This window comes from Malaclemys terrapin, chromosome 3 (assembly GCF_027887155.1).
Source record: "Malaclemys terrapin pileata isolate rMalTer1 chromosome 3, rMalTer1.hap1, whole genome shotgun sequence".
NCBI classification, from domain to species: Eukaryota; Metazoa; Chordata; order Testudines; family Emydidae; genus Malaclemys; species Malaclemys terrapin.
Window position 1 is genome coordinate 99,839,385 of NC_071507.1, and position 23,359 is coordinate 99,862,743.

The window sequence follows — 23,359 nt, forward strand, 5'->3', positions numbered from 1 at the left end:
CCTGTGTACTGTGGTTTAGAGAGAAGCTGCAGAGAGGAGGCTGAGATGCTATGGGCATATACGAAGGGTAGATGAAGTGAATCCTGTTAGGGAGGCATTTGAGACTAGAGTTTATGGGCAGAGATCAAGAGGATGCCAAAGAAAACAGTGGATTAGATGGTGTAAAGGAGGATGGCGTGGATGAGGAGTGAGCCTGGAAAAGACTGATCCAATCTCAGTTAGCTGGGAAAGGGGGAGAAGAAGTAGTAGTAGTGACACTCTTGATATTTTCTATTCTAAGTATGAAGAAAAATTAGGTACTCTCACATAACTGTATAGTAACTATTGGGAAATGTTGCCATTTAACCACAATTATAATACTGTCTTTTTTTTAAAACTAAGCTTCAAAGAAAACAGGAAGCAATTCACATGCAGGTCTTTTAATTAAACCTCCTCAAATAGAAGTTACCTAAGATATTTATACATGCTAGAGTATATATTATTTTTACTAGAAAGTTGAATGAATACCTAATAGCTCTTCTATTTCCTGGATTCAGTTGCTTGAATTTAGGGGTTTTTTACTTCTTAACTACACTTTCTCTCTTCTCCTCGATGATAAATTCAGTGTTTAAAGCAGATCAGAGTGTAACTCTGACTCTTACCAAAAATATGTACTTAACCTTCAGGAAATACCATATTTGCTTCATCTGTATACATTTGCAACAGATGACTGATGCCTAAAAGTAATGAGCTTGATATCCATTTTAGACAAACTTACACAGCTGGGCACCAAAACTGTCCTCAAAAACCTTTGGCAGGTTCTTTCAGGATCTCCACATTATCCTTTAGTTATCAAAGGGAGGAAAAACAGATTTAAGTGCAAGCAGAGTTCTCTCTCACTGGATCACAGAAGCAGTGAAAAAAATATTTAAATGTACTCTCTCAATCCCCCATATCACGTTATGTAAGCATCGATTTGAAGTCTGTAACACTGGCAATGGGACTTTCAGAAAAACATCCAAAGAGGAATTAATTCGGGAAAGACATGCTCTAATTCAATCTTGATTTAAAAATTTCCAATGATGGAGCACGTTATGGATTTAAGAGCTTAGTGGCAAAGGTTCTGCAAAATTAGACTTGCATACACAGTACAACAGTGCCACAAGTAAAGCTGAAACATCCATGAGGGGAATTGGTGTCAGAAGCTGTTGACTCACTAATTAATCAGATGCAGTGAGACTGTGCCCTGTGCCTCTGCAGGAGGGCACAATGATCCTTTCCTTGATGTCTCCACCTATGAAAATCCCATGCACCACTGCAATCCCCCAAGGGTGCAATTCACTACAAATGGAGTTGAGAGGGACGTGTGGCCAGGTTCCTGCCCCTCCCCCCTGAACTGGCCAGCATGGCTGATTAGGGCTCAGAAAGGGGAGTATAATGCACCATCCAGAGACTGGCTCCTCCATGTCAGGGAGCTCCAGGAGGGATTATGTCTCCTCCAGCACAATCCTCTCCCAAACCACCTTTCGGGAGATGCAGCTCCATGTCACCTCATTACAGGCCCATATATAAGTTATGGAAATTGGCCCTACACATTTATAATTCCTTCCAGTGTGATTTCGTTGAAATGGTGAGTGTACTGCTGTTTATTTCTATGCATATGGTGTATGTGCGTGTGTTGATATGGTTTAATGCACATAATATGTGTTTGTTTCACATGCCTCCCAAAAAGCAGTCAAATTTAAATTCCTCCGCAGACCCCTGGTCTTACAGATCCACAATTATATGTTTTACAAGGCTGGAAGGAAGATTACTCATAACTTCAAAAGTGTCTAGCATCAAAATGAAGCAATCATGATAAAATAACTGCAATACATTAAAAAAACAAACAAACATAAGTATTGGTAGAAATATTAGACATACAGTTTGCATCTTGGCATAGAAAAGACCAAACAAAGACATACTATTTTTTGCGAAGTATGAATACAGGCACCACAGATATAGTCTCAAAGAGTGATAGATGTGACAAATGTGAGTCACAGAACACCAAACACCTGTACAACATTCCAGAACAAATTTGGCAAGGGTAGGATGTGATTTTTTAACTTTTAAGGCTTATTGATTACCCAATTCTGGCTGACTGTTCTAATTGCTATACTTTGAGATTAATTGATTAGAAAACAACAGAAGAGAGATGGTCATTATTTGGAGAAAATCAATTTCCATGTCCTGGCATCTGAGACAAACTTATAAACAACAGTCCACCATAAACTAGTAGCATGTCCCAGCAGTTTGCAAAGAAATGTCAGTTTATATATATTTGCCAACATGTTCACAGTTGCACCCATGAGTGATTAGTACCAATGTAAATGCAACTGTAATGATGCACAAGCCAATTGTGTTTGCTGAAAACCTGGGGCAAATAATTTCAGACCACACTATCTTGTATCTTATAAACTAGCTGAGGAAGCTGTGTAGATAGTTAAGAACCTGCTTCCTGCTGGCTTATTGAAACACAGAAGATGAAATATTGTGATTACCCATTGGAAAATGGATGGGATTGTTTAAGAAGCTAATACCAAATGCCCATGGCCTGTTACCTCAGGTCAAATATCCAGTTGTAATTAATGGATATATTCAAATCAAATGGCAGAAACAAAATCAGAAAGCAGCAAAAATCCACTACCAACTCTAATCTTGGGGAATCCATCAAAATGGCAAACGTTTATGGTTAGAAATTTGTTATAGTAATTTAAGCAACTGGGAAAGCTAAGACTAGCTAATAAACATTAGATGACATGTATTCTAGAAACAGGTGGCACAGAAGACAAACCAAACTGAATCCAGTCCCTTCCACAGAGACAAATAAAAATTATTAACACTAGAATGGGACAAATAATTGACTCATTTTTCTTATAAATTGCTCTGTGTGCAAAACAGTCTGCAAAGATTGGAAGTGTGCTATTCATTATTTGAAATTATTACTTAATTTTTTCAGCAAATAATTCTTGATCTTCAGATCATTACTAATCAGTACATATTTGAATTTGAAATGTGCAGTTCATCCTCTGTTCAGCAATATCATGTCATCTGATGTTTTCTCTGTTCCCTACCTGGATAACTTTTAAACCTAATCAGCAAGAACATACATTTTGAAATTGGAATGTAATATTTGAAATCCACATTATGATGACATTCTGGGGTGCAATCTGGACCAGTGAGGAGTTGTGTCATTTTATTACAATAGTGTATAGGGTGTGACTACATCGGGGCATTCGGTCACAATTATTATTTAGTTTTCTGATTTAAAATTCACTTTTGACAAAAATTTGGCTAGTCGAGCTTCACAATCACTTTTCAGAAGTATTGGTGTTAATGAAGCAATTTTACTAGAAGATTCACAAAAAAGAACACAAATGGGGTTGTTGGTGGCTATAGTCAGCACACTATGGAACCACCGTCACTTCAGCCTCAGTTTCCCCTGTGACTCTCCAATTAACTCTCACTCCATGTGTTGTAGTTCATGTTTCCCTTTCTTGGGGCTGTTTATTAGACATAAATGTAGTCAATTCTTCACTCTTACAGCAGGATTACCCACGTCCTTTTAACCTTTCCAAGACACCCTTGTATCTTGGTTTCCCCAGTTCATTTGGCCTCTTACCCAGGACTCCATAGCTAGTCCTGGTGTGAGGGCTTCTTATGGTAACAGACCTCCATATGGAGACTCTCTGGACTATCGTGCTTTTCCTGTGCCTCTCACAAGTCCCCCATTGGTTTTACTCCACCAGACACTTTATGGGATCCTGCCCTACTCCCTCTGGGCAGGGGGTCCCATTGGCTCCACTCCAGAACCCAGCCATTGTGATGAGACCCACACCAGGTCTTTCCCATCTCCATCCTTGACTCCAGACCTGACCTTTGTATTTCTTGCCTTGCTCATATAATCAGTCACATGGCGCTTGGTCCTGTGATCCTTCGAGGGTACTAAAAGACTCAGAACAACTGTTCTTAAATGGACCAAGCCTTGGATACAAGGCTGGCAGACCACAGACCCTTAAAGGGGACAGATTGCCTTGTTAACTGCATCAACATAGTTAAACTGAAATCATTTAAAAATAAAATAAATGCCTGCCAATTTTTACACTATCTGCCCAGCTTTAATTATGACTATACATTAGTAACAATATATACCAGATACAGATAGAAGTGTTACTACAAAACACAGTGATAATATACAAATCAACCAGAAACAGACTGAATTAGAACTGATTAAACTAATGTCATGCTTTTCACATTACATTTGAGGTTTTATTTGAAGGGGAGAGGACTCAGTAACCATGCTGTAGCTTTCAAAATGTAGGGCAACATTTTCAAACTTGGGTGCCTAAATTAGGAACCCAAATCCATATTTAGGTACCTAATTAGGTGGCTTGATTAATAAGTAAACTGCTGCAGATCCCATTGACCTCAGTGGGAGTTCTGGGAGATTCAGCAACTCTGAAAATCAGGGCACTTTTATTTAGGTCCCTAAACATGGATTTAGGAACCTAATTTTAGACATCCATGTTGGAAAATGTTGGTCTCAGTATCAATGGTAATGAAGTTAACACAGTGATCATGCAATATGAGATTGCTGGGTTGAACACACAAGTCAAAAATGGTCTGGTTGTGTTATATTTTAAATACTTCACAAAATGCAGTACTTCAGATGCTTAATGAAGGTCATCACAGCAGTGGGAAATAGAATAGAAAGAGAATAGTAAAATAAGTTATTTCATTAGTGTAGCCTCTCTGGAGAGCTGTGTTTCAATCTTGCTTATGAATCCTGAGTGCAAGGAATTAAATAGTCTTATCTCAACCCATTGGTTTATATCACAAAACATTTGAATATTAGTTCATAATTATCAGTGTGTGGTCAGGCAATCCTAAGGACTAAAGAAGAAAGTGATGGAAGCCTCATTTAAAAATTGGACAAAGCAGAGAACAATCTGATATTGGCAAGGGAAGGACTAGATAGCCTAATTGGTCTTTTTCCACATTAAATTTATTTGATTCTGTAAAAAAGCCTGAAGAACAGTCAGGAATGAAATACAATTACATTTAATATAGGCTAATATTGGTTTAATTAAGTTATAAATCATAAGAACAAGAAAAGATACATAATTACCTTCACTACAGTTTGTTTCCCATTGCCACTATTACTATTATTCTCTCCATTTAACAGTCATTTAAAAAACCAAACCCCCTTCTCCTCACCTGTACCCTTGATATTTAAAAGAGATCCAACGTAAAAAAATATATATATTTTGTTAATTACCCTCAGCCTGGTGAGTAATATATATTCTACCCACCAGCAGAAACACCTTCATCTCTGCAGAATACCCTTACGTGAGCTCTTTCTGCTTGAATGGATTGCTAGAAATTAGCAAATCAAGTATTCAGCTCTCTGAAGTGTTATTAAGTATGTAGAGTTCCTCAGATATCACTAACATTTACTTCCCAAAGTCTAAGAAACATTTATATTGGAGTGCCTCACTCCCACCAAGAAGGAAAAACAATATTATAGCATTTGTTCCACCTTATTTCACAGATGATAATACTATAGCACGTGAAACCTTAGGTCTGGAATAACTAGGCTGCGAGGACTCACAGCTCTAGAACCTAGGGCTGCCAGTCCCTGAGGATCTGCTGCATCCATATTATCACCCAACAGCTCTGGCAGATCACTGATCTATGAGTTGTGAGCCTTGTAAGACCAAGCATCATAGTCTGGGCTGCCCACAGAGGGTCTGAGTGACTGTGCTCCCGGATCCAGAAGCACTACTTAGGCAATGGAGAGGGCACCAAGATGTTGTCTGTGCAATTAGGCGGATCCCCAGGTGGCTTCTCTGTTGTTTTGGTTCCTGACTTCTAACCCCAGCTCTGCCCCTTGGCTCCAGCGCTATACACTAGGGCTGACTGCGGCTTTACCCACTTGGCCTATCTACCCATGCCCTGCCTGTGACATAGACTTCCTGAAACCACAGGTTTGCTTCCTGGCAGGGTTGATTTTGCCCTTTGTCTTTATGATATTGATCAACTACCAGGGACTGACGGCACAGGCCAGTAGTGTCACCAGGCAGCTGGTATTGGAGACACCCTTCAGTTGCAGGGGTGTAAGGGCAGCTGGAGCTGCTTCAGCACTGAGTGGGCAAGATGGCCAGTTGGAAGCCACTGCCTGAGCAGCCTGACCCAGAAAATATCATGCTGGAGGGAATGGCTAGAGCCACCTCAAATCTAAGAGGGCAAGCTGGCCATGTGGAGGCACCACCCACCCTCATAGCCAATTTTTGACAGAGCTGGATGTAGCCCCCCAATTTAATAGGTCTACTACATGACATCCAGCCCTGCTCCCCCTCCCCTTCCTCTGTGCCCCACATCCAGCCCGACTTCCCCCTCCCTCCCGCTCTACCTAAAATCCTTATCCCTCACCATTCGCTCAAGGCTTCTGCCAGTCCCTGGTGTTGAGAGGAGCCTGCTGCAGGTTCTGACCAGAGAACCCACCGGGCAGAACAGGACAAGGATTCTGGCTGTGCTCCCTCCCAGGCGAGCACTCCCTCTCCCCACCTTATCTCTCCCGGCTGGCTCCAAGCTTCCCACATGTCCCTGACACCAACAGGAACTACCACAGGTTCCACAGGCAGAGTTGGACCCAGGTGCCTAGTGGCTAGAGTTGCTAATGAAAGTATCTGGATACTTGGGGATGGATTCTCCCTTCCACTATGGTCCCTGTATGGCGCTACAGCATGTAAACATGCGGTGAAAGTCCCTTATCTGGCTATGGGAGTGCAGAAACGGTGTAGTACAGCCTTACTCCCTTTCACAAGTCCTGGTGTGTGCTGAGGTGGTAGTGGAGTCCCTGTTCAGTAAACCCTTCTGATACATGTTATGTGCATAAAGGGCTCTCTGTTCTGAAGCTAGATTTGATCTTTCTTCTTCTTGTTGTGGTAGTAACTTACAGACATCCTTTGCTCCTAGATTGAAGGGCTAATGACAGCTTGAAAACTGGCAATCTCAGTATCAGATTAGAGAAGAGTCGGATAAAAAGGGGAAAACACAATCCAACGGAAGAAAAACGGACTAAGTAAGAGTCTGAGTAAAGGCACTTGTATCAGCCTTCTCTTCAGATCAGTTACCTGGATTATGTCACCTGGTTTCCTTACTGATTTAGTGAAAAGGGATATAGCTAGGTTGACTACTCTGTTGCATAGCCTGCCCACAAGCCTTACGTACAAAACCAAAATCAATACATTTTATTTTTGTGCACTTCTTGTCCCAACCACTGGATTTATAGGGTTTCAAAGCATTCACTGAATTCAGACTGAGGTACGGTCAGGTATATGCCTACTGAATGTCAGAGCATAGATTATGGCTCTGGCGGTTCAATTCTGTAACCGAGGAGGCTGAATGTGGTGGAGCTACCTAGATAGTGCACATTATTTTAGTCCATACATTGATATTTTAAGTGTTAAAACCCATCATGGAAGTTATAAATACAAAAATTGACCCAGTACCCAGCTATACTACTTGGTGTTCCATGATATAATATTAACATATCTGCATGTCTATGCTGCTTACAAAGGTAATAGCGGCATATGTTTTATCTGATGAGTGCTTTATTTATCAATGGGATATCTTGTGGGTCTTAAAATTTATTTTGTGAGATTGTATCTTTGAGGTCCAACAAAAAATTATTTTGGCATATATGAGTTGCCAGAAATTTGCAGCTGCTTTCTTCCAGATCCAGAAACGTGTAATAGAAGACGGACAGCTGAGACTGTTATCTGGCAATCAATGGCTTCTTCCACTAGTTACACCTATGATTTATCATAGATAAACACTTGATTAAATCTCTCTCTTCTTTTAAAGCCTAAAGATATCCTGCAGCTTTATCGGCAATAAAACAAGACTACAACTGTCCTGTCTCACCACCTATAATAAAACCTTTGATTAAATAAAGTTACTGTCTAGCTATCTTCGGGAAGAAAGTAGCCACAACCAACTGTCAAACTGAGTTGGAGAACTTTTAGAAACACTGGTTTCACTCAATAATTAACAAAGAATTCTTATACAAGTATGTTCTTTTACCACTGCCGGTCATGCTACAAATACTGTGTCACTGTTTCTTTGTGCTCTCCTGTCTGTCTGTATCCATCTGTTGTCTTTTGTCTTATACTTAGACTGTAAGATCTTTGGGGCAGAGACTTTTATTTTCTGTGTTAGGACAATGGGGGCCTGGTCCATGACTGAGACTCCTAGACACTATGATAATACAAATAATGAATAATAATTTACCCAGTGAAGACTTGGTTATTTAAAGTTAAAGGCTTCTCAGATAATGTATACCTTAGTTAAAGGCTATAAATGACAAAGTGTGTCTTTAACAAGTTTTACCTGATATGCATAGAAACAATTGAGCCAATAAACTATGAAATTCATTTCAGTAACACAGCGTAGCACTAACAGAAAGCTGGATACATACAGTGAAATGATAGCTGAAGGAAAACCTACGTATAAAATAAGATTAGCAATATTGCACAAAAGTAAGATAAGAGAAAGAAGCTTGAATTCATGTGGAAGGATTTTTCAACTATAAAATATGTCATTATTTTAACATTTGATTAAACTGTGTTTGTATTTACTTATTCTATTAAACAAGGGGCAGGGATGCCTAGGTAGCCATGGAAATGTTTTAGAAATAAAAAGCTCGATGTCAGCAGTTAAAATGCAGGCCAGGCCTGGAGTTGAAAGTCTAAAAGTCATTACCATACAATGAGAGACAAGGTTTTATTGGACCAACTTCTGTTGGTAAGAGAGACAAGCTGCCCAGGCACACAAAGGGAAAGGCACTCCCAGCATCACAGCAAATGGAAGGTGGAACAGATTGTTTTACATAAGTAGTTAGCACATACTGTAAGGAACTATTCAAGGTAGAGTGGCCCATTAACATATCAGCAGTCATAGGGCAAAAAGAGGGGGTTAGTGGGTTACAGATTATTGTAATAAGCCATAAATCCTCTGTCTCTGTTCACTCCATGATTTTTGGTTTCTAGCAGAGTAATGAAGGTGAGCTCCCAGGCTCGTCTTTTGAAAGTGTTGTGCAGGTTTCCTTTCAGGATTGATATAGAGTGATCATTTTGTGAAAAGTGTTCCCCGCACAAGTGATAGTGTGTTTTTGTCTTTTATAGTTTTCCTGTGTGAGTTCATTCAAGAGCATAGTGATTGTCTGGTTTCAATCACACAACTCTCTCTGGAACACTCCACACTTGGATCAACTTTCTGGACACCAACATCAGCTTCAAAAATGGAACCGTACAGACAACCATATACCAGAAAACCGCACCTACCTTAATAGCTCCATCCAGTAACCATCTCAAATATATCAAGAAATTTGTTATCTACAGCCAAGCATTCAGATACCACAGAATATGCTCCAAGGAGAAAGTCTAGACTATACACCTTAGTACACTTAAAACCGCCTTCACCAAATAAGGACACTCCACCGGAGAAGTAGATGGCATCATGGAACAAGCCACCCAAATACCCCGAAAGAACCCGCTTCAATACAATAATGAACCCCCCCCGACTGCATACACCTAGTTGTCCCCTACCACCCCACACTGGAACCCATATGGGGCATCATCAAACAACTACAGCCCATACTTGCTAGGGACCACATCAGGAAAAATATCTTTCCTGAACCCCCACTTCTGGCCAGCAAACAACACCCCAACCTCTCCAAGTTCATCATGAGAAGCAAACTCCCCACAGACCAGGACACACCAACTAAAAGTGGCACCAGACTCTGCCAGAACAACAGATGCAAAACCCGCAGACATATCTCCACTGCTACAATGATCAATACCCCCTTTCAAGATCCATGGATGCTACACATGCCTCGCACAACATGTGTAGCATCCATGTACTTCATCCAGCACACTAAATGCCGCAACAACAACTACATGGGTGAAGCCAGACAATCACTGTGCTCTCAAATGAAATCACACAGGAAAATGATCAAAGACAGAAACATCCTATTACTTGTGGATGAACACTCTTTACAAAGCGATCATTCTGTATCTGATCTATCGGTCCTCAACCTGAAAGGAAACCTGCACAACACTTTCAAAAGATGAGCCCGGGAGCTCAAATTCATTACTGTGCTAGATACCAAAAATCATGGAGTGAACAGACACACTGGATTTATGGCTTATTGCAACAATCTGTAACCCACTAACCCCCTCTTTTTTGTCCTAAAACTGCAGAGGTGTTAACTCTACTCTACCTTGAATGGTCCCTTACAATATGTGCTAACTACTTATGCTAAACAATCTGTTCCACCCTGCATTTTGCTGTGATGCTGGGAGTTCCTTGCCAGACCTGAAGAAGAGCTCCGTGTGGTTTCAAAGCTTGTCTCTCTCACCAACAGAAGTTGGTCCAGTAAAAGATATTACCTCACTCACCTTGTCTATCTCCTAATATCCTAGGACCAACACAGCTACAACTATATGCATACATTACCATACAATGTCTATTCAGTTGCCTATGCAAACTGATTTGGTATTGGACAGATATTCATATCACGAACTCCATCACATTTGGCATTAATGGCATCGTTGTTGGATGCAGAAGAAACAGGTGTGTTTGCAAGAGGACAGAGTTACACTGACAGGCAGTGGGAGAGCTTGCATAGCCAATGCAAATGGCAGATCTGTTAGTGAGGGTTTTGGTCTCATAGCCCTGAGTTGAGCATTTTTCACCAGCACTAACTTCACATTAAGAAATCAGGGAGAGATGGGTTTCTCAAACCAAATAAATCCAGATGAAAAAAAATATTGAATTCTTTACCGGTGCAGTTCTTTTGAAAGTTGGGGTTCTCGAGAGGGTGTCCTGGAAGACGACACTGGAATCTGTGCTGCCAGAATTCAGGAAACCAGGGATTTCGGGTGTTGGTGTCCAAGCGTAACTTCAAAAAATAGTCATCAAATGACAAGACCTCTGGGGATTGCAGTTTGATAGTGATACCTCCATTTGCTTCAGGTTCATAACCTTCAATTACTTCATCTCTGTCTGCCCAGCCATCACTGAAAAGAGGGAAGGAAAAATTATTATTACAGAGATACAGGAATCTGGTGTGAAAGAGCACCTAGACAAAACCAAGCTGACATGCTTGAAAAGATACTGTCAAGGAGATATCTAAAGCCCATTCCAAGTGAGTCAAAAATGTAGGCATAGAAGTGAAAAGCTAATTGGAAAAATTAAGGTGACTGCTCTGGTTAGCAATGTCTAACTATTGCCAGACTGAGGGCTGGTTAACTCATTTGGAATTAAAGGGAGATATTTATCTTCAAACAGATTTCTTTGTCCCACTTGAAATAGTCTAGGTATGCTTCGGACATGGGATGCTATATTTTTTGTGATTGAGAGAATACTGCATTGCTCAATTCTATCCTGTAAGGGTCTAAACTCAATGGAATAATAATGATTTTTCAAAGCCCTGGGACTTTAGCACTACATAGCTGTGATCTCAGCAATCATGGCTCTGGAAGCTAGCAGAATAATTCAAATCAAACATAAACTGAGAAATGCGTCAGGGTGGAAGAGAGAGTGGGGAGGAAGAATGCATAGGAAAACTGAATCAATTGAAAAGAAAGCCACACACTGTTTTTGCTCCTTCTGGAAATCTATGAAAACATGGTTTTCTTACAAACAAATGGCTTTTATTTATTTTTACTGTCAATCCAAACTGACAGTGCTAAAAATAAAGACAATCCTAAAACCCCGAGGAGAAAAAATATATATTTCCCTGACCGTATTACTTGATGAAGAGTCAATTTAATGGTTTTGAATGAGGTCACTTGGCTTAGCATCTGATTTTTAAGTTAGTTCACTAACTCCAAGTTCACTGATTTAGCTGCATCCTCCCATTCTTCTTTGACTCCCCTTAGAACACGGGTACTTAGGTTTAATTTAAGCGCAAATGTAAGTCAGCCCACTTTAATTTTAATGTGCATGGTCATGTCTCCAGAGAAATAGATTATTTTGACATCTAAAGAACTAGCTGCATCCATCTGGAATGACAACAGCAGCACTCTGCCACTGAAAGAATTTAATCTGTTTGCTTCAGCAACAGCAGCAAGGAGATCAACAAAATCAATGTGACTGACCACTAAGAAAAGAACATCTGGCCTATAGCCACCAAAATATAGGCTCCTTCCAGTCTGAATCTGCACTGATTATGCAGAACTCCCAACAGATACATTTACATGGGCTCCATTCTAAGGAGTAGACTATACCTTACACAGAGCCCTGAGCAAGGTGGAGTGTTTAGACTGACCAGAGATACACATTTTAAAGCAGGAGTTCCTCTTTCTGTGGCCCCATACACCTCTATGATACCCCCTGCAATATGTCAGCTGTGCAGTTCTGGAGAGGGGAGGAAACCAGGGCTCTTCCTATTCTCTCCTCACCCCCACCCCCCTTAGCCGATTGCTTGGGGGAATAACTGGGTGCACAGTGCAGGGCTTTGGAGCAGAGCCCAGAGCTGGAGCGTGAAGCAGCTCCGGAGCAGTGGAGCTGCAGGTTTTTTTGCCTGGAGCTGGAGCAGAGCCGGAGCACAGCTCCAAAGCCCTGGCACAGTGCCCACTTACTCCTCAGCACCTATACCCAAGGACTGAGTAGCACATGCACAGGTGTAAGGGGGTGGGAGGAGGTTTTTATAGTCCATATAATGCAAATACCAATCTAGCCCTATAAAAACAGTGAGAGGTCCAAAGTTTGTTTTTTTAAAGTAGGAAAACAAACAAAAAGTCACTCCTGCAGCATCCTAGTTGCACAATTACTTCATTATGTGTCACAACGTTTGTGGTTTTCAACAAACGGTAGAGTCAAGTAGGATAATTATGGAGTCAAAAGGATTTATTAAATTAAGTCACTTAGAACTTTACAAAGATTTATATATAACTTTGGCTTGGAAAATGTTGCCACTTCCACTCTGAAAGCAAAGGACAGTGTGTCAAATTCTTTGAGTTATAGGTAATGGAAGAGCTACCTTGATTTGAAATGTTGACTGTCTAATGTTTCTGTGGTGTCTTCTAGCCCAGCAAAGACTTGTTACTCCTCAAATTCCCCATGTATTTAAATCTACCTGAAACCAGACGTCAGCTAAATTTGCAGGAATATGCTGTCATCAAGCAAAGCTTTGATAGCAACCATTCTTGTGATAATTTGGGAGCCCAATCCTGCTTTCAGGAATGTCAGTGGGAGAAGAGGAATCCTTGGCTGCTCTGTTAGGAGCTGGGTTCCAGGCTACCACCTGGGGAATCAGGGCTGCCCCACAATATTTTGGCACCTGAGGCGGGGAGCTCAAATGACGCCCCCATGCTCCCTCGCTTTGGCCAAAACTTTGAAAGGTCTCAATTCTGCCTTCTTCCTGTTCTACTCCTCTCATGGTACTGCTCTGCTATCTACCCCAATAAAGGAGAACTAACAACTTAAAATGCTATTTCAAAATTTTTAAGTAACATTTAACTTTCAAATGCCTGAACAGCAAATGTAACTTTTCTTGTCTGCATAGTAAACACTGGCATTTTTATCTGTTTGAATAATCAAAGTGGTGCTTTCCGTGCCTTCTTGGTTGCAAAGATTTGCACTGCTTCCTGAAGGTCCACAGTCTGGGCCAGTTCATGCTCTATTGAGATGGTTGCAAGGCCGACCAACATCTCCTGTGTCATTGTGGAGCATAGATGTGTTTTTATTAACTTCAGATTAGAGAAGCTGCCTTCTCCACTGGCAACTGTTACAGGAAGTGTTAGAAGTATGCACAGAGCAACAAAAGCATTTGGAAAGAGGGTGATCATCTTATTTGTGCACATATATTCCAGAACAGCCTTTGAAGTTGATCCTTATGAAATGTATCTTGAAAGGGCTTTCAGTTCATCACCTAAATCACTTGCATCAATATCGTGCATGTCATCATGTGTCAACACTGTCTCTAGTGCCCTGCATTGCTGGTGTAGGTCTTCTTCAGGTATACTGAGCAGTTTTGGAATATCATACAACATCCCAAATATACTTCTGTGTTCCTTGAGCTTCATGAAACGTTCTTCAACTGACAGTATTGCACAATCTAGCACCTGGTTAAAGAATTCAACTTTGAATTGTTGTTTGGGGTCTCTTATGGGATTATCCTGTGCCTCGTAATCAAAATGTCTTCTTCTTCGGTGACTCTTGTATTCTTGAATGGGTGGGAAAATAGCTTCAGTGTGAAGTTCCTTTGCCAACTTCTGTGCACTCTTCAGAAAGTTTTGAAATCCCTCATCTGACCGGTAAGATTGTAGGTATGACTTTGCTTTGTCCAGTTGTTCCATTGCTCCAGATATATCAAGGTCAATACCTTGGAGTCTCTTGCTTACAACATTTATTTCAAACAGTATGTCATGCCACAACACTAAGCCACACAGAAATTTGAAATTAGGTATGTTTCCGGTGATTCCATTTCCCTCTGCCACTGTTCTCCAATGAACAGTTCTTGTCATAGCATTATCCTCCATAATGCCAACCATGGCATCATCTATCGTCCCAATTTGGTGTTTGGTAGGTTTTATCGCCTCCACTTGACTTTCCCATCGTGTGGCCCTCAGTGGTTTCAGTGTCAGAGAAGATGTTCCCAGATGTTGCTTCAAAACTTGCCACCGGTGAGTTGATGCAGAGAAAAATACATAGCTGCTTTGAATTACATTAAAAAATTCAGCAGCCTCAATAGAAGCTGATGCTGCATCACTGACCACCACATTCAATGAATGAGAACTGCATGGGACAAAAAAAGCTCAAGGGTTTAACTCTTAGATCTGTGTCTGCACTTATCTGTTCTTTCCTCTCATGTTGGCACCATTATCGTAGCCCTGACCTCTCATGTCAGCTATCACAATTCCCATATCTTCCAGCTTTTTAAGAAGCACATTTGTCATACCAGCTCCTGTAGTATCATCAATGTCAATAAATTCTAGAAAATGCTCTCTGATAGTCACCATTGCAGGGACATTTTCTCTAGGTTCTGTTGTTGTTACAAAATGCGCCATTAAAGTAATTTGTTCCATATGGCTGAAGTCTGGTGTGCAGTCCAGAATAACAGAGAAATAGCTTGCTGACTTCAGATCTGCCACAATCTTCTGTTTGACTTTTGTTGTCAGTAACTGCATGATCTCATTTTGAATTGTTTTTCCAAGGTAGTGGTGTGAGTACATTTCTTGGGTGTCAAGTATCAGAGGGGTAGCCGTGTTAGTCTGGATCTGTAAAAAGTGACAAAGAGTCCTGTCATTTCTTGGGTGGTGACTCTTCTTAGATGCTCCTGGAGTACATCAAACTCAGACGTCAGCTCCACAATTTTAAGGAAGTTTCCATTGTTTGGCATATACAGCTAATCTGAAGTACCACGCAGTGCTAGGTTTTGGGTAGTAAGCATTCTCACAACAGCAATGAGCCTTTTCAGAACATTTTGCCAGTAAAGAGACTCTGATTCAATCTTCTCTTGATGCTGATCATCTATGGTGACCTTTAAACTTTAGTCTCATCTCAAGCTCTTTCCACCTATGGAATGCTCTCTGGTGATTTGATGCCTTCTCATGGCATGCCAGATTTCTAGCCAGATTTTTCCAGTCCTTTGTTCCTGTAGAACCCAATGTGGCTGAAACATTAGACTGGAAGAGTTTGCAACAAAAACAGTATGCAGCATTCTGGGTTTTTGAGTACATAAGCCATGGCCTCTCCACTTTGTCACCATTGGGGATTTCACGCCAATAATGTGTTGGATGGAAACTATTATTTTCATTGTCTTTGGGGAACATGAAGTTTTTCACTTGCTGTGGCCCATGCAGTACAAGGAAGTCCCTCAGGCTACTGCTCAAGTGGGTCCACAGTCCTGGATCATCTAGACTTAAGGAACTAAACTCCGCAGCAGCTGTTTCTTGCGCCTCCACCACACTCTTCTCTGATCTACACTTTTCTTCAGGAATGTGCATAGTTACATCCATTTGAGATGGAGATATGGATGTTGCAGTAGCTGCCAGGTCACCTGCACTCTGACTAACTGGAAGATCAGGCATCTCCTCACCACTCACATCCTCACTGGGGCTGGAAGGCTCACTGTGAACATTTGTGCCTATGTATCTTAAGAGAGCTCCTTCCTGCTTAGATAGAAAAGTTTCCTTTGCTTTCTTTCTTTTTCTGAATGCTGCCCCAGAGGGGCGTTTTCTTCTTTCATTCATGACTGCTGTTCTGTGCCAGCTATAGTGGCTCTCAACACTCAATTGAAGGGAACAGATAAGGAGGCTAGTAGCAGGGCCTGAATGAGGGAAGATATTAGCGTCTTAAGAGCCTAATTGGCTCCTACTACTTCAGTTGACTGCCTGTTCTCCTCAAGTGGGTTCAGGGAAGCAGCAGGAAATGGGAAGCTCCCTGAGAAGCTGGTGTTAATCAGTCCAGGCTCCTGGGGGTGCTAGAGAGGTACATAAGAGGCTTCTCCTCATCTCTCTCCTGCTGCTTTCTGTTATTCCCTCTCACCTTTTCTCCTGCCTGCCTGTTCTGTCTCTTGTGCCCTCCTTCCTCCAGCACAGCACTCCACCATCTCTGTGCATCTAGAGCAGAGAGAATACATATGCACTAGCAGCAGACACAATTTTCTACACTCTGGGTCCTAGTGGCACACACCCACAGTCTGGTGCCTGAGGCGGCCACCTCAGTTCGCCTCGTGGTAAGGCCAGCCTTGTGGGGAACTGTGGCAACGCTAAAGCTTGTTCTATTGCCACCTGGAGTTCCTGCAAACAATAGTAACAGCAGGTGCCGAGTACGGAACATGGGACTCTGCAGGGCCAGTCCAGATCAATAGGGGGCTCCCTGTTGCCAGTCCCTCTTTATTGCTGAATGCCAATGCTCACCCTTCTCCGGGCTCATCAAGAAGTGTATAAGAGAATGTGGTTGGGGGAGGGGCAGTCTTAAGAAGGGAGAGAATGGTTCTGAGCCTTCAGAGGATGTTTCTAGTGGCAGGAAGAGGAGGTTCTGAAGTGAGGCTGGGATCTCTAGGGGTAGGGAGAAAGCTCTGAGCCTGTGGGTTTGGGTGGGGATTTTGAGCCTTGCTAAATCTGTTAGGTGCAGGAGGGGTTTGGAGCAGGTTGGATGAGAGGAGGCATGATTTCGGAGCCAAGGTGAAGGCTCTGAAGTGTGGGATGGTGAAGCAATAGGAGTGGTGTTCTTAGCCTGGGGACCAGAGTTCTGAATCTAGAGGTGTCAGGTCATAGGCGCCAACTTTTCCAGGTGCCGGTGGGTGCTTGTCCCCAGCCCCGCCCCGTCTCCTCCTGCCCCACCCCCATCCCAAACCCTTCCCCAAGGTCCCCACCCCAACTCCGCTCCTCCCTGCCCCTATTGGACCCCTTCCCCAAATCCCCTCCCTGGCCCCGCCTCTTCCCCAAGCAGGTCGTGTTCTCCCTCTTCCCCCCTCCCTCCCAGTGCTTGCCACTGAGAATCAGCTGTTTCGCGGCAGGAAGTGCTGGGAGAGAGTGGGGAGAAGCAGAGCCGCAGCACGCTCAGGGGAGGAGGCGGAGCGGAGGTGAGCTGGGGCGGGACGGGGAGCTGTCGGTGGATGCAGAGCACCCACCAATTTTTCCCCGGAGCACCCATGGAGTTGGCGCCTATGTGTCAGGTAGGAGGAAATTTCTGGGCAAGAAGGGGTGGGGTTGGAGGAAGTCTAGGGAGCTCTGAACCTGGGTGGAGGTGAGGTATTTGAAAGGGTTGAGTATGGGTGGAGGCTATGAATGGAAGACAGTAAGGATGTATAGGAAGGTAAGAGAAAGTTGGGAGGGCTAGGGGGATTGAGAAGCAGCAATAATTGGGGGGAAAATGGTACAGGAAGAAGACGGGAAAATATTGTTTTCTCCCCATCCTTCCCTTTATTGTAATATGTCCCAGTTTTTCATTTTGAAAAGGGGAGGGTGGCGGAAGAGTGGCCTCTGTAAAAACCTCCCCTACGTTCTCCTCCCAACCCTGTGCTAGTGTCCTAGCATTTCACTTTTAAAATGTGGTCAAACTGCAAGGAAGGCAGTTAGGGTGGGAAGGGCTATTGTATTATGGTCCCTGCCATCCTACTGTTTATGTTGGACACTAGAGACCACTGCAAAGGAGCAACGCTTCTAATGATTCTGGACCACAGACATCACGGGCACCAGGTAATCGTGTACATGGAGCACAGGAATGCTGGCACCACGCACACACCCATCTTATTATTATTAATCACATTTTTAACAGAAGTGCCTAGGGACCACTGACGCTCAGGGCCCCATTGTGCAAAGCACTGAACAAGCAAAGAGGAGCAGATGGCCCCTGTCCCAAAGAGTTATAATCTAAATAGACAAGACAAAGGGTAGGGGAAAGGGATAGAACACACAGTGTGATCAATAAAAAGCAACAGAGGGTCCTGTGGCACCTTTGAGACTAACAGAAGTACTGGGGTAGCCGTGTTAGTCTCAAAGGTGCCACAGGACCCTCTGTTGCTTTTTACAGATTCAGACTAACACGGCTACCCCTCTGATACTTGAGTGTGATCAATGTTATAGTGGCAAACATTAACCTCTCTACCTCTTGAGATGTTTTATTAACCACGGAAAGATCTAAGGAAAGGAGGAACATGGAGTGTGCAAGTCGATCACAAACTGAAACACTTGGGCAGGGATGTTTGCATCCCAGGGAGGGCAGCTGTACACCTACAAGCTAAGGCCCCAATCCTGCTATTGAATTCGTGTGGGCACATTTGAGTAGCTCTACATTTATAGTGGTGTGTACAGTACAGACACTGCATGCCCAGTTAGCATGGGTATAAATAACGGTGTAAACAGCAAGACATGGCTCAGTCAAGTAGAGTAGAGTGCCCAAACACACCTGAACCCTATGGTATGTACCCTTCACAGCCCTCAACACCTTAAAGCAGTGGCTCCCATGTTTGCACTACTATGTTTAGCAGTGTAGAGTCCTGCTGTCTCGCTGCTGCTGCAGGCTTCCCTGCTACAGGGAACTGCCAGAGCCTTTCCTTGCTGCAGGAAAAAAAAGACTCCGGCAGCCGGCAGGGGGAGGCAGTGCACAGAGACTTCAGCAGCTCCCCGCTGCTGGAGCCTTTCACTGCAGCAGGTAGCTGCACGTACCCTATACGCTGCTGCAAGTGTAGGCAAGGTCTTAATGTAGCTCTGTGCATTTACCTGTGTGTGGATCTGACTGCAGAGTCAGGGCCAAGAGATTACACATAGATGTGCTTCAAAGGGGGTCCTGAGCATTTTATTAGGTCATTGAGTTGTTGGCTAAAGCAGGGTGTTTCATGGTGTTGGAGCTCTAATAGAGAAAACACTAATTAATCCATTCTTGGCTAGGCAGTAGTGGGTCCCCTTTCCAGGAAAAATGTTAAGGCTATGATTTTCAAAGCGGCCTAAGGGAGTTAGGTGCCCAACTCCCTTTGAAAATCCCAGTCTAAATGATTTTTTAATGTGAAAAAAACAGGATCACAAAGGGCCTTCCACAAGTTTGGTGCAATGAAGTTTCCCAGACCTGAAGAAGAGCTCTGTGTGGCTTGAAACTTGTCTCTCACCAACAGAAGATGGTCCAATAAAAGATATTAACTCACCCCACCTTGTCTCTCTGATATCCTGGGACTGACATGGCTACAACTATACTACATACATACATGAAAGATTGGCATTGATTATGGATGCCACAAGGTGGCAACATATCCACTAACTGTATTGCCCATTACAGTTACCGTCGGATCGTGTTTATTGTGCAGTGTTGTAGTCTTGAGATGAGTCTGGTAGCTGCTGCTGTATGGAGGCCTTTAAAGTGTGAATGCAGAAAAGCAGCTAGAAGGGGACATATGTGTGGGTGTGGAACTAGGAGCAGCGTTTGCTCACTGTCAGAAAAAAGAGACAACCAACTGTTTTCATTACTGTTTCATGTTGTTTGTCACAATCAAAGTGGTTGCCAGTTCTCTGCAAGATGCTCTTCGTCTCTGTCCCAATTTAGTTGCTGAAACCCTCATGCTGCTAAATGCAAATGCAGGGGTGATAGCCACACAGACACAAAAAAATCAGATCAAATAGGAAATACCCCAAAGTTACCTCTCTCTAAGCTGGTAATACTTATCAACACGGATTGATTTAGGGAAAGGAAAATCAGAAGGTTTTTTTCTGTTTAGATTTATTATCTCAATGGTGTGTTACACTAGGAATTTCTGAACTGTAGTTTAAATAGCAACACCTGAATCTGTTGTATTTTTTGAAACCCAGACTTTAACATGGCACATATATTCCCATGATTCCAACATACGGAGAAATAAAATGGATTTCCAATTTCCTATTTTTTTTCCAAACAAGAACATACTGTCAGCTGTTTTTTGTATGGATTGATGAGACAACCAGCAATCAAGCATTCTATTTTCATCCTCTTCAAGACCTTAACTCTTACGCTGTGCTCTGCTCCACTCCCCAGTGCAATTCTCAGTGCATTAACATTCAAGATGCTTTTTTCCAAGCAAACAAAGAAAGAAAGAAACAGGAGATTGATTAAGAATACATGAAAGATACATGGTGCTTTTCCATAGGAAGGTATTAATATTGCCATTTTAAAGATAAGGTAAATGAGACAGATTCCAGTCCTTCAGCCTTATATGCATGGATGGATCCTTGTACCCACACAAAGCTCCACTGACTTCATGGACTGGGGCTGTAGAAGGGAGCTGATTCATAGGCTTTCATGTTTGCAGGGTTGGACACTTGCCCACTGGCAGCTGTGTCAAATATTTTTGGATTAGCCAATTAACTGTATATTTGTATTGTGGTTAAAATATTTATATTGATGTTAATTTAATTTTTGTTTTTTATTTCACAGTACTAAAATAGAAGATGCTAAGTGTTGAAACTGATTAGGAAAAAACTCCTTTATACGGGCTAAAGAAATGAATCTTGCTTTGTATTTTTAAATTCTAGCAAAGGTGCCTATAAAGAATAATGCTTTTTTGCTACATATTGTTATGAATCCATATTATACATTCTTGCTTTTCTCTCCTTTCCATACAACCAAAGCACTTTCATACAAACTAAGTATTTGCCTTCCACCCCCTCAAAGCATGTTTCTGAACACCCTTCTCATCACTGCTTTGCTAGTTATGTTTAACTTCTAAATGATTTAAACATGGGATTTTCTTTTCACTTTCATTTATTTTTGTTTTTAAATGAAAACAAGTGTACTCAGGGATATTTTGACATTTTAATCTGAAAGTCAACTTGCATGAAAGTCTCCTGACAGAAAGCTACCAATCATTAGCCAGAAAAAGTGTTTCAAAGCAACAGATATCCTAGTAGTGACGTGTGAATCTTAAAGCATTCGGCGTTCAAGTCAGATAAACGCCCAGTATTCCAGGTGCTTATTCAAACTAACTGAACTTCTTGAGTCTAACGCATGTCTGTATATCTCATAATAAATGGAATCTCTTATGGACTTCTGGTACTTCCTCGGGTACTCAGATATTGGCTCAGTATAAAAACTTCAGATAGATTCCTGTCTCGGCAGGTGGAAATACTACTACAACAGCCTCTCTTGTGGTATTTTGGCACAACTTGTTGCACTTCAAACCCAAGCTTAGTTTATCGGGCTAACCAAGCAAGTGCAAGTGCCTCAGGTAGTCTTATTTCACAAGCAGTTCCACTGCAGCCAGTGTAGTCTGCTGCTACTCAACATGATTACATGATTAAAGGTGACAGAACCTGGCCCAGAGTAAATTCCATAAGAGGAAAACAAAACTGTCATTGAGAGGTCAGGGCATCCTCTCCTGGATTTTTTTTTTTTTTTTTTTTGAAGTACTTGTCATTTTGCTTAGCCTGGTATATTCTAGAGGCAAAACATTAGCTCATTTCTGAGCAAGGATGAAAGGCAGCACTGGCAACAATAAAGAGGGGGATAAATTCTACCAAAAGCAGTAATGTGGATATTATATATTCACGTAGCATACACACCATACAAAACACTATGCTAAGAGAATGCAGATGTTGTCAAGCATTCAGGAACCAGGAATTGGCAAAGTAACTTTTTCCCTCTTCTGTGTATGCATTGAGGATCTAATTTAATGGCCACTGAAGTCAGTTGAAAGACTCCAATTAAATTCAATACACATTGGATCAAGCCTGAAAATACAGCCTCCATTTACATGGAAGATCCCCTTCCTTCTTCAGTCAGGTTACACATAAAGGCCCTGCATCTCCAAACACTTAGGCGCATGTTTAACTTTACATGTGATCAGTTTCATTAAACTCAGGGGGATTGCTCAAGTTCATAAAGTGAAGCACGTGCCTAAGTGCTGGCAGGATCAGGCTCAAAGGCTGTACATTGCCATGCCACAACCTTGGATTTGGTGGGAACTGCTTTACGGTCTGATTTCTACCCCCAGAAAAATTAGAATGGGGAAGTAGGAAAATCATTTGCCAACTGACGGGCTAAAAGGGTAAACGGGACTGCTGCCTGAATGCTAAAAGCATCAAGAAGCGTTACATTGAGGGTTTCAGGCAGAAGCATTAGACAGAAGACCACTGAGCCACCTTCCCAGAAAACAGTTAAATGTAAGTGGGAAATTAACACTCTGGTGTCCTAAAACCCCTCGCCCAAGGCCAGGCACAATGAGAGCAATTAAAGAGTTGGTGTCCAACTGTGCAATTGTCAGCTTATTTTAGACACTAAACATTATTCATACATTGCACCCATCCCACCTAAATCTGTAATCTTGACATATCTCAAAAATTAAGGCGGTTCAAACCCGATCAGTATTTGTATTGAAGTGGTGTATATAATTGAGTAGGTAACACTCCTCCCTCTGGCTCAGCATCAAGCATGGGGTTGGTGCAACGTGCTGCTGGTGGTGCTGTCTTTTGAATAAGATGTAGAGATCCAACAACATTAAAACAACACAAAAAACTTGTGGTAATTAAAAATCCCATGGCACTTTCTGCCAGAGTTAAAGTTTGCATACTGGTAAAATTCCAATCCAGGCAAGATTCTGCCACCCTAAAATTTCCCCTTTAGTTTCAATTATATACGGAATTCTTCACTTCCTGTCCTTAACTGTTAGCAGCACACAGCAATACCAGGGAACTAGTTACTTGTGTTTCATGCTAAAGCAAGTAATTCAGTAGTTGGTGAAGCAGTCCCAATATATAGTAAGTAAGTTTTGAATGAATGGTACTGTGAAAGGAATCTACAGTAGAACGATAAATGGTAGATCATTGTGTTTCACACAAAGTAAATGACACTGATTTGACTT

General features: G+C 42.1%; 1 protein-coding gene across 1 annotated transcript in view; it reads right to left on the bottom strand.

The window, feature by feature from the left end:
* The window catches only part of GRM1 (glutamate metabotropic receptor 1), a 264,393-nt gene that overhangs the window by 74,939 nt on the left and 166,095 nt on the right, over nucleotides 1-23,359 (bottom strand). The window contains exon 4 of the mRNA XM_054024486.1: nucleotides 10,867-11,102. Within this exon, the coding sequence (XP_053880461.1) occupies nucleotides 10,867-11,102 (236 nt within the window). The remainder of the gene's footprint in view (nucleotides 1-10,866; nucleotides 11,103-23,359) is intronic.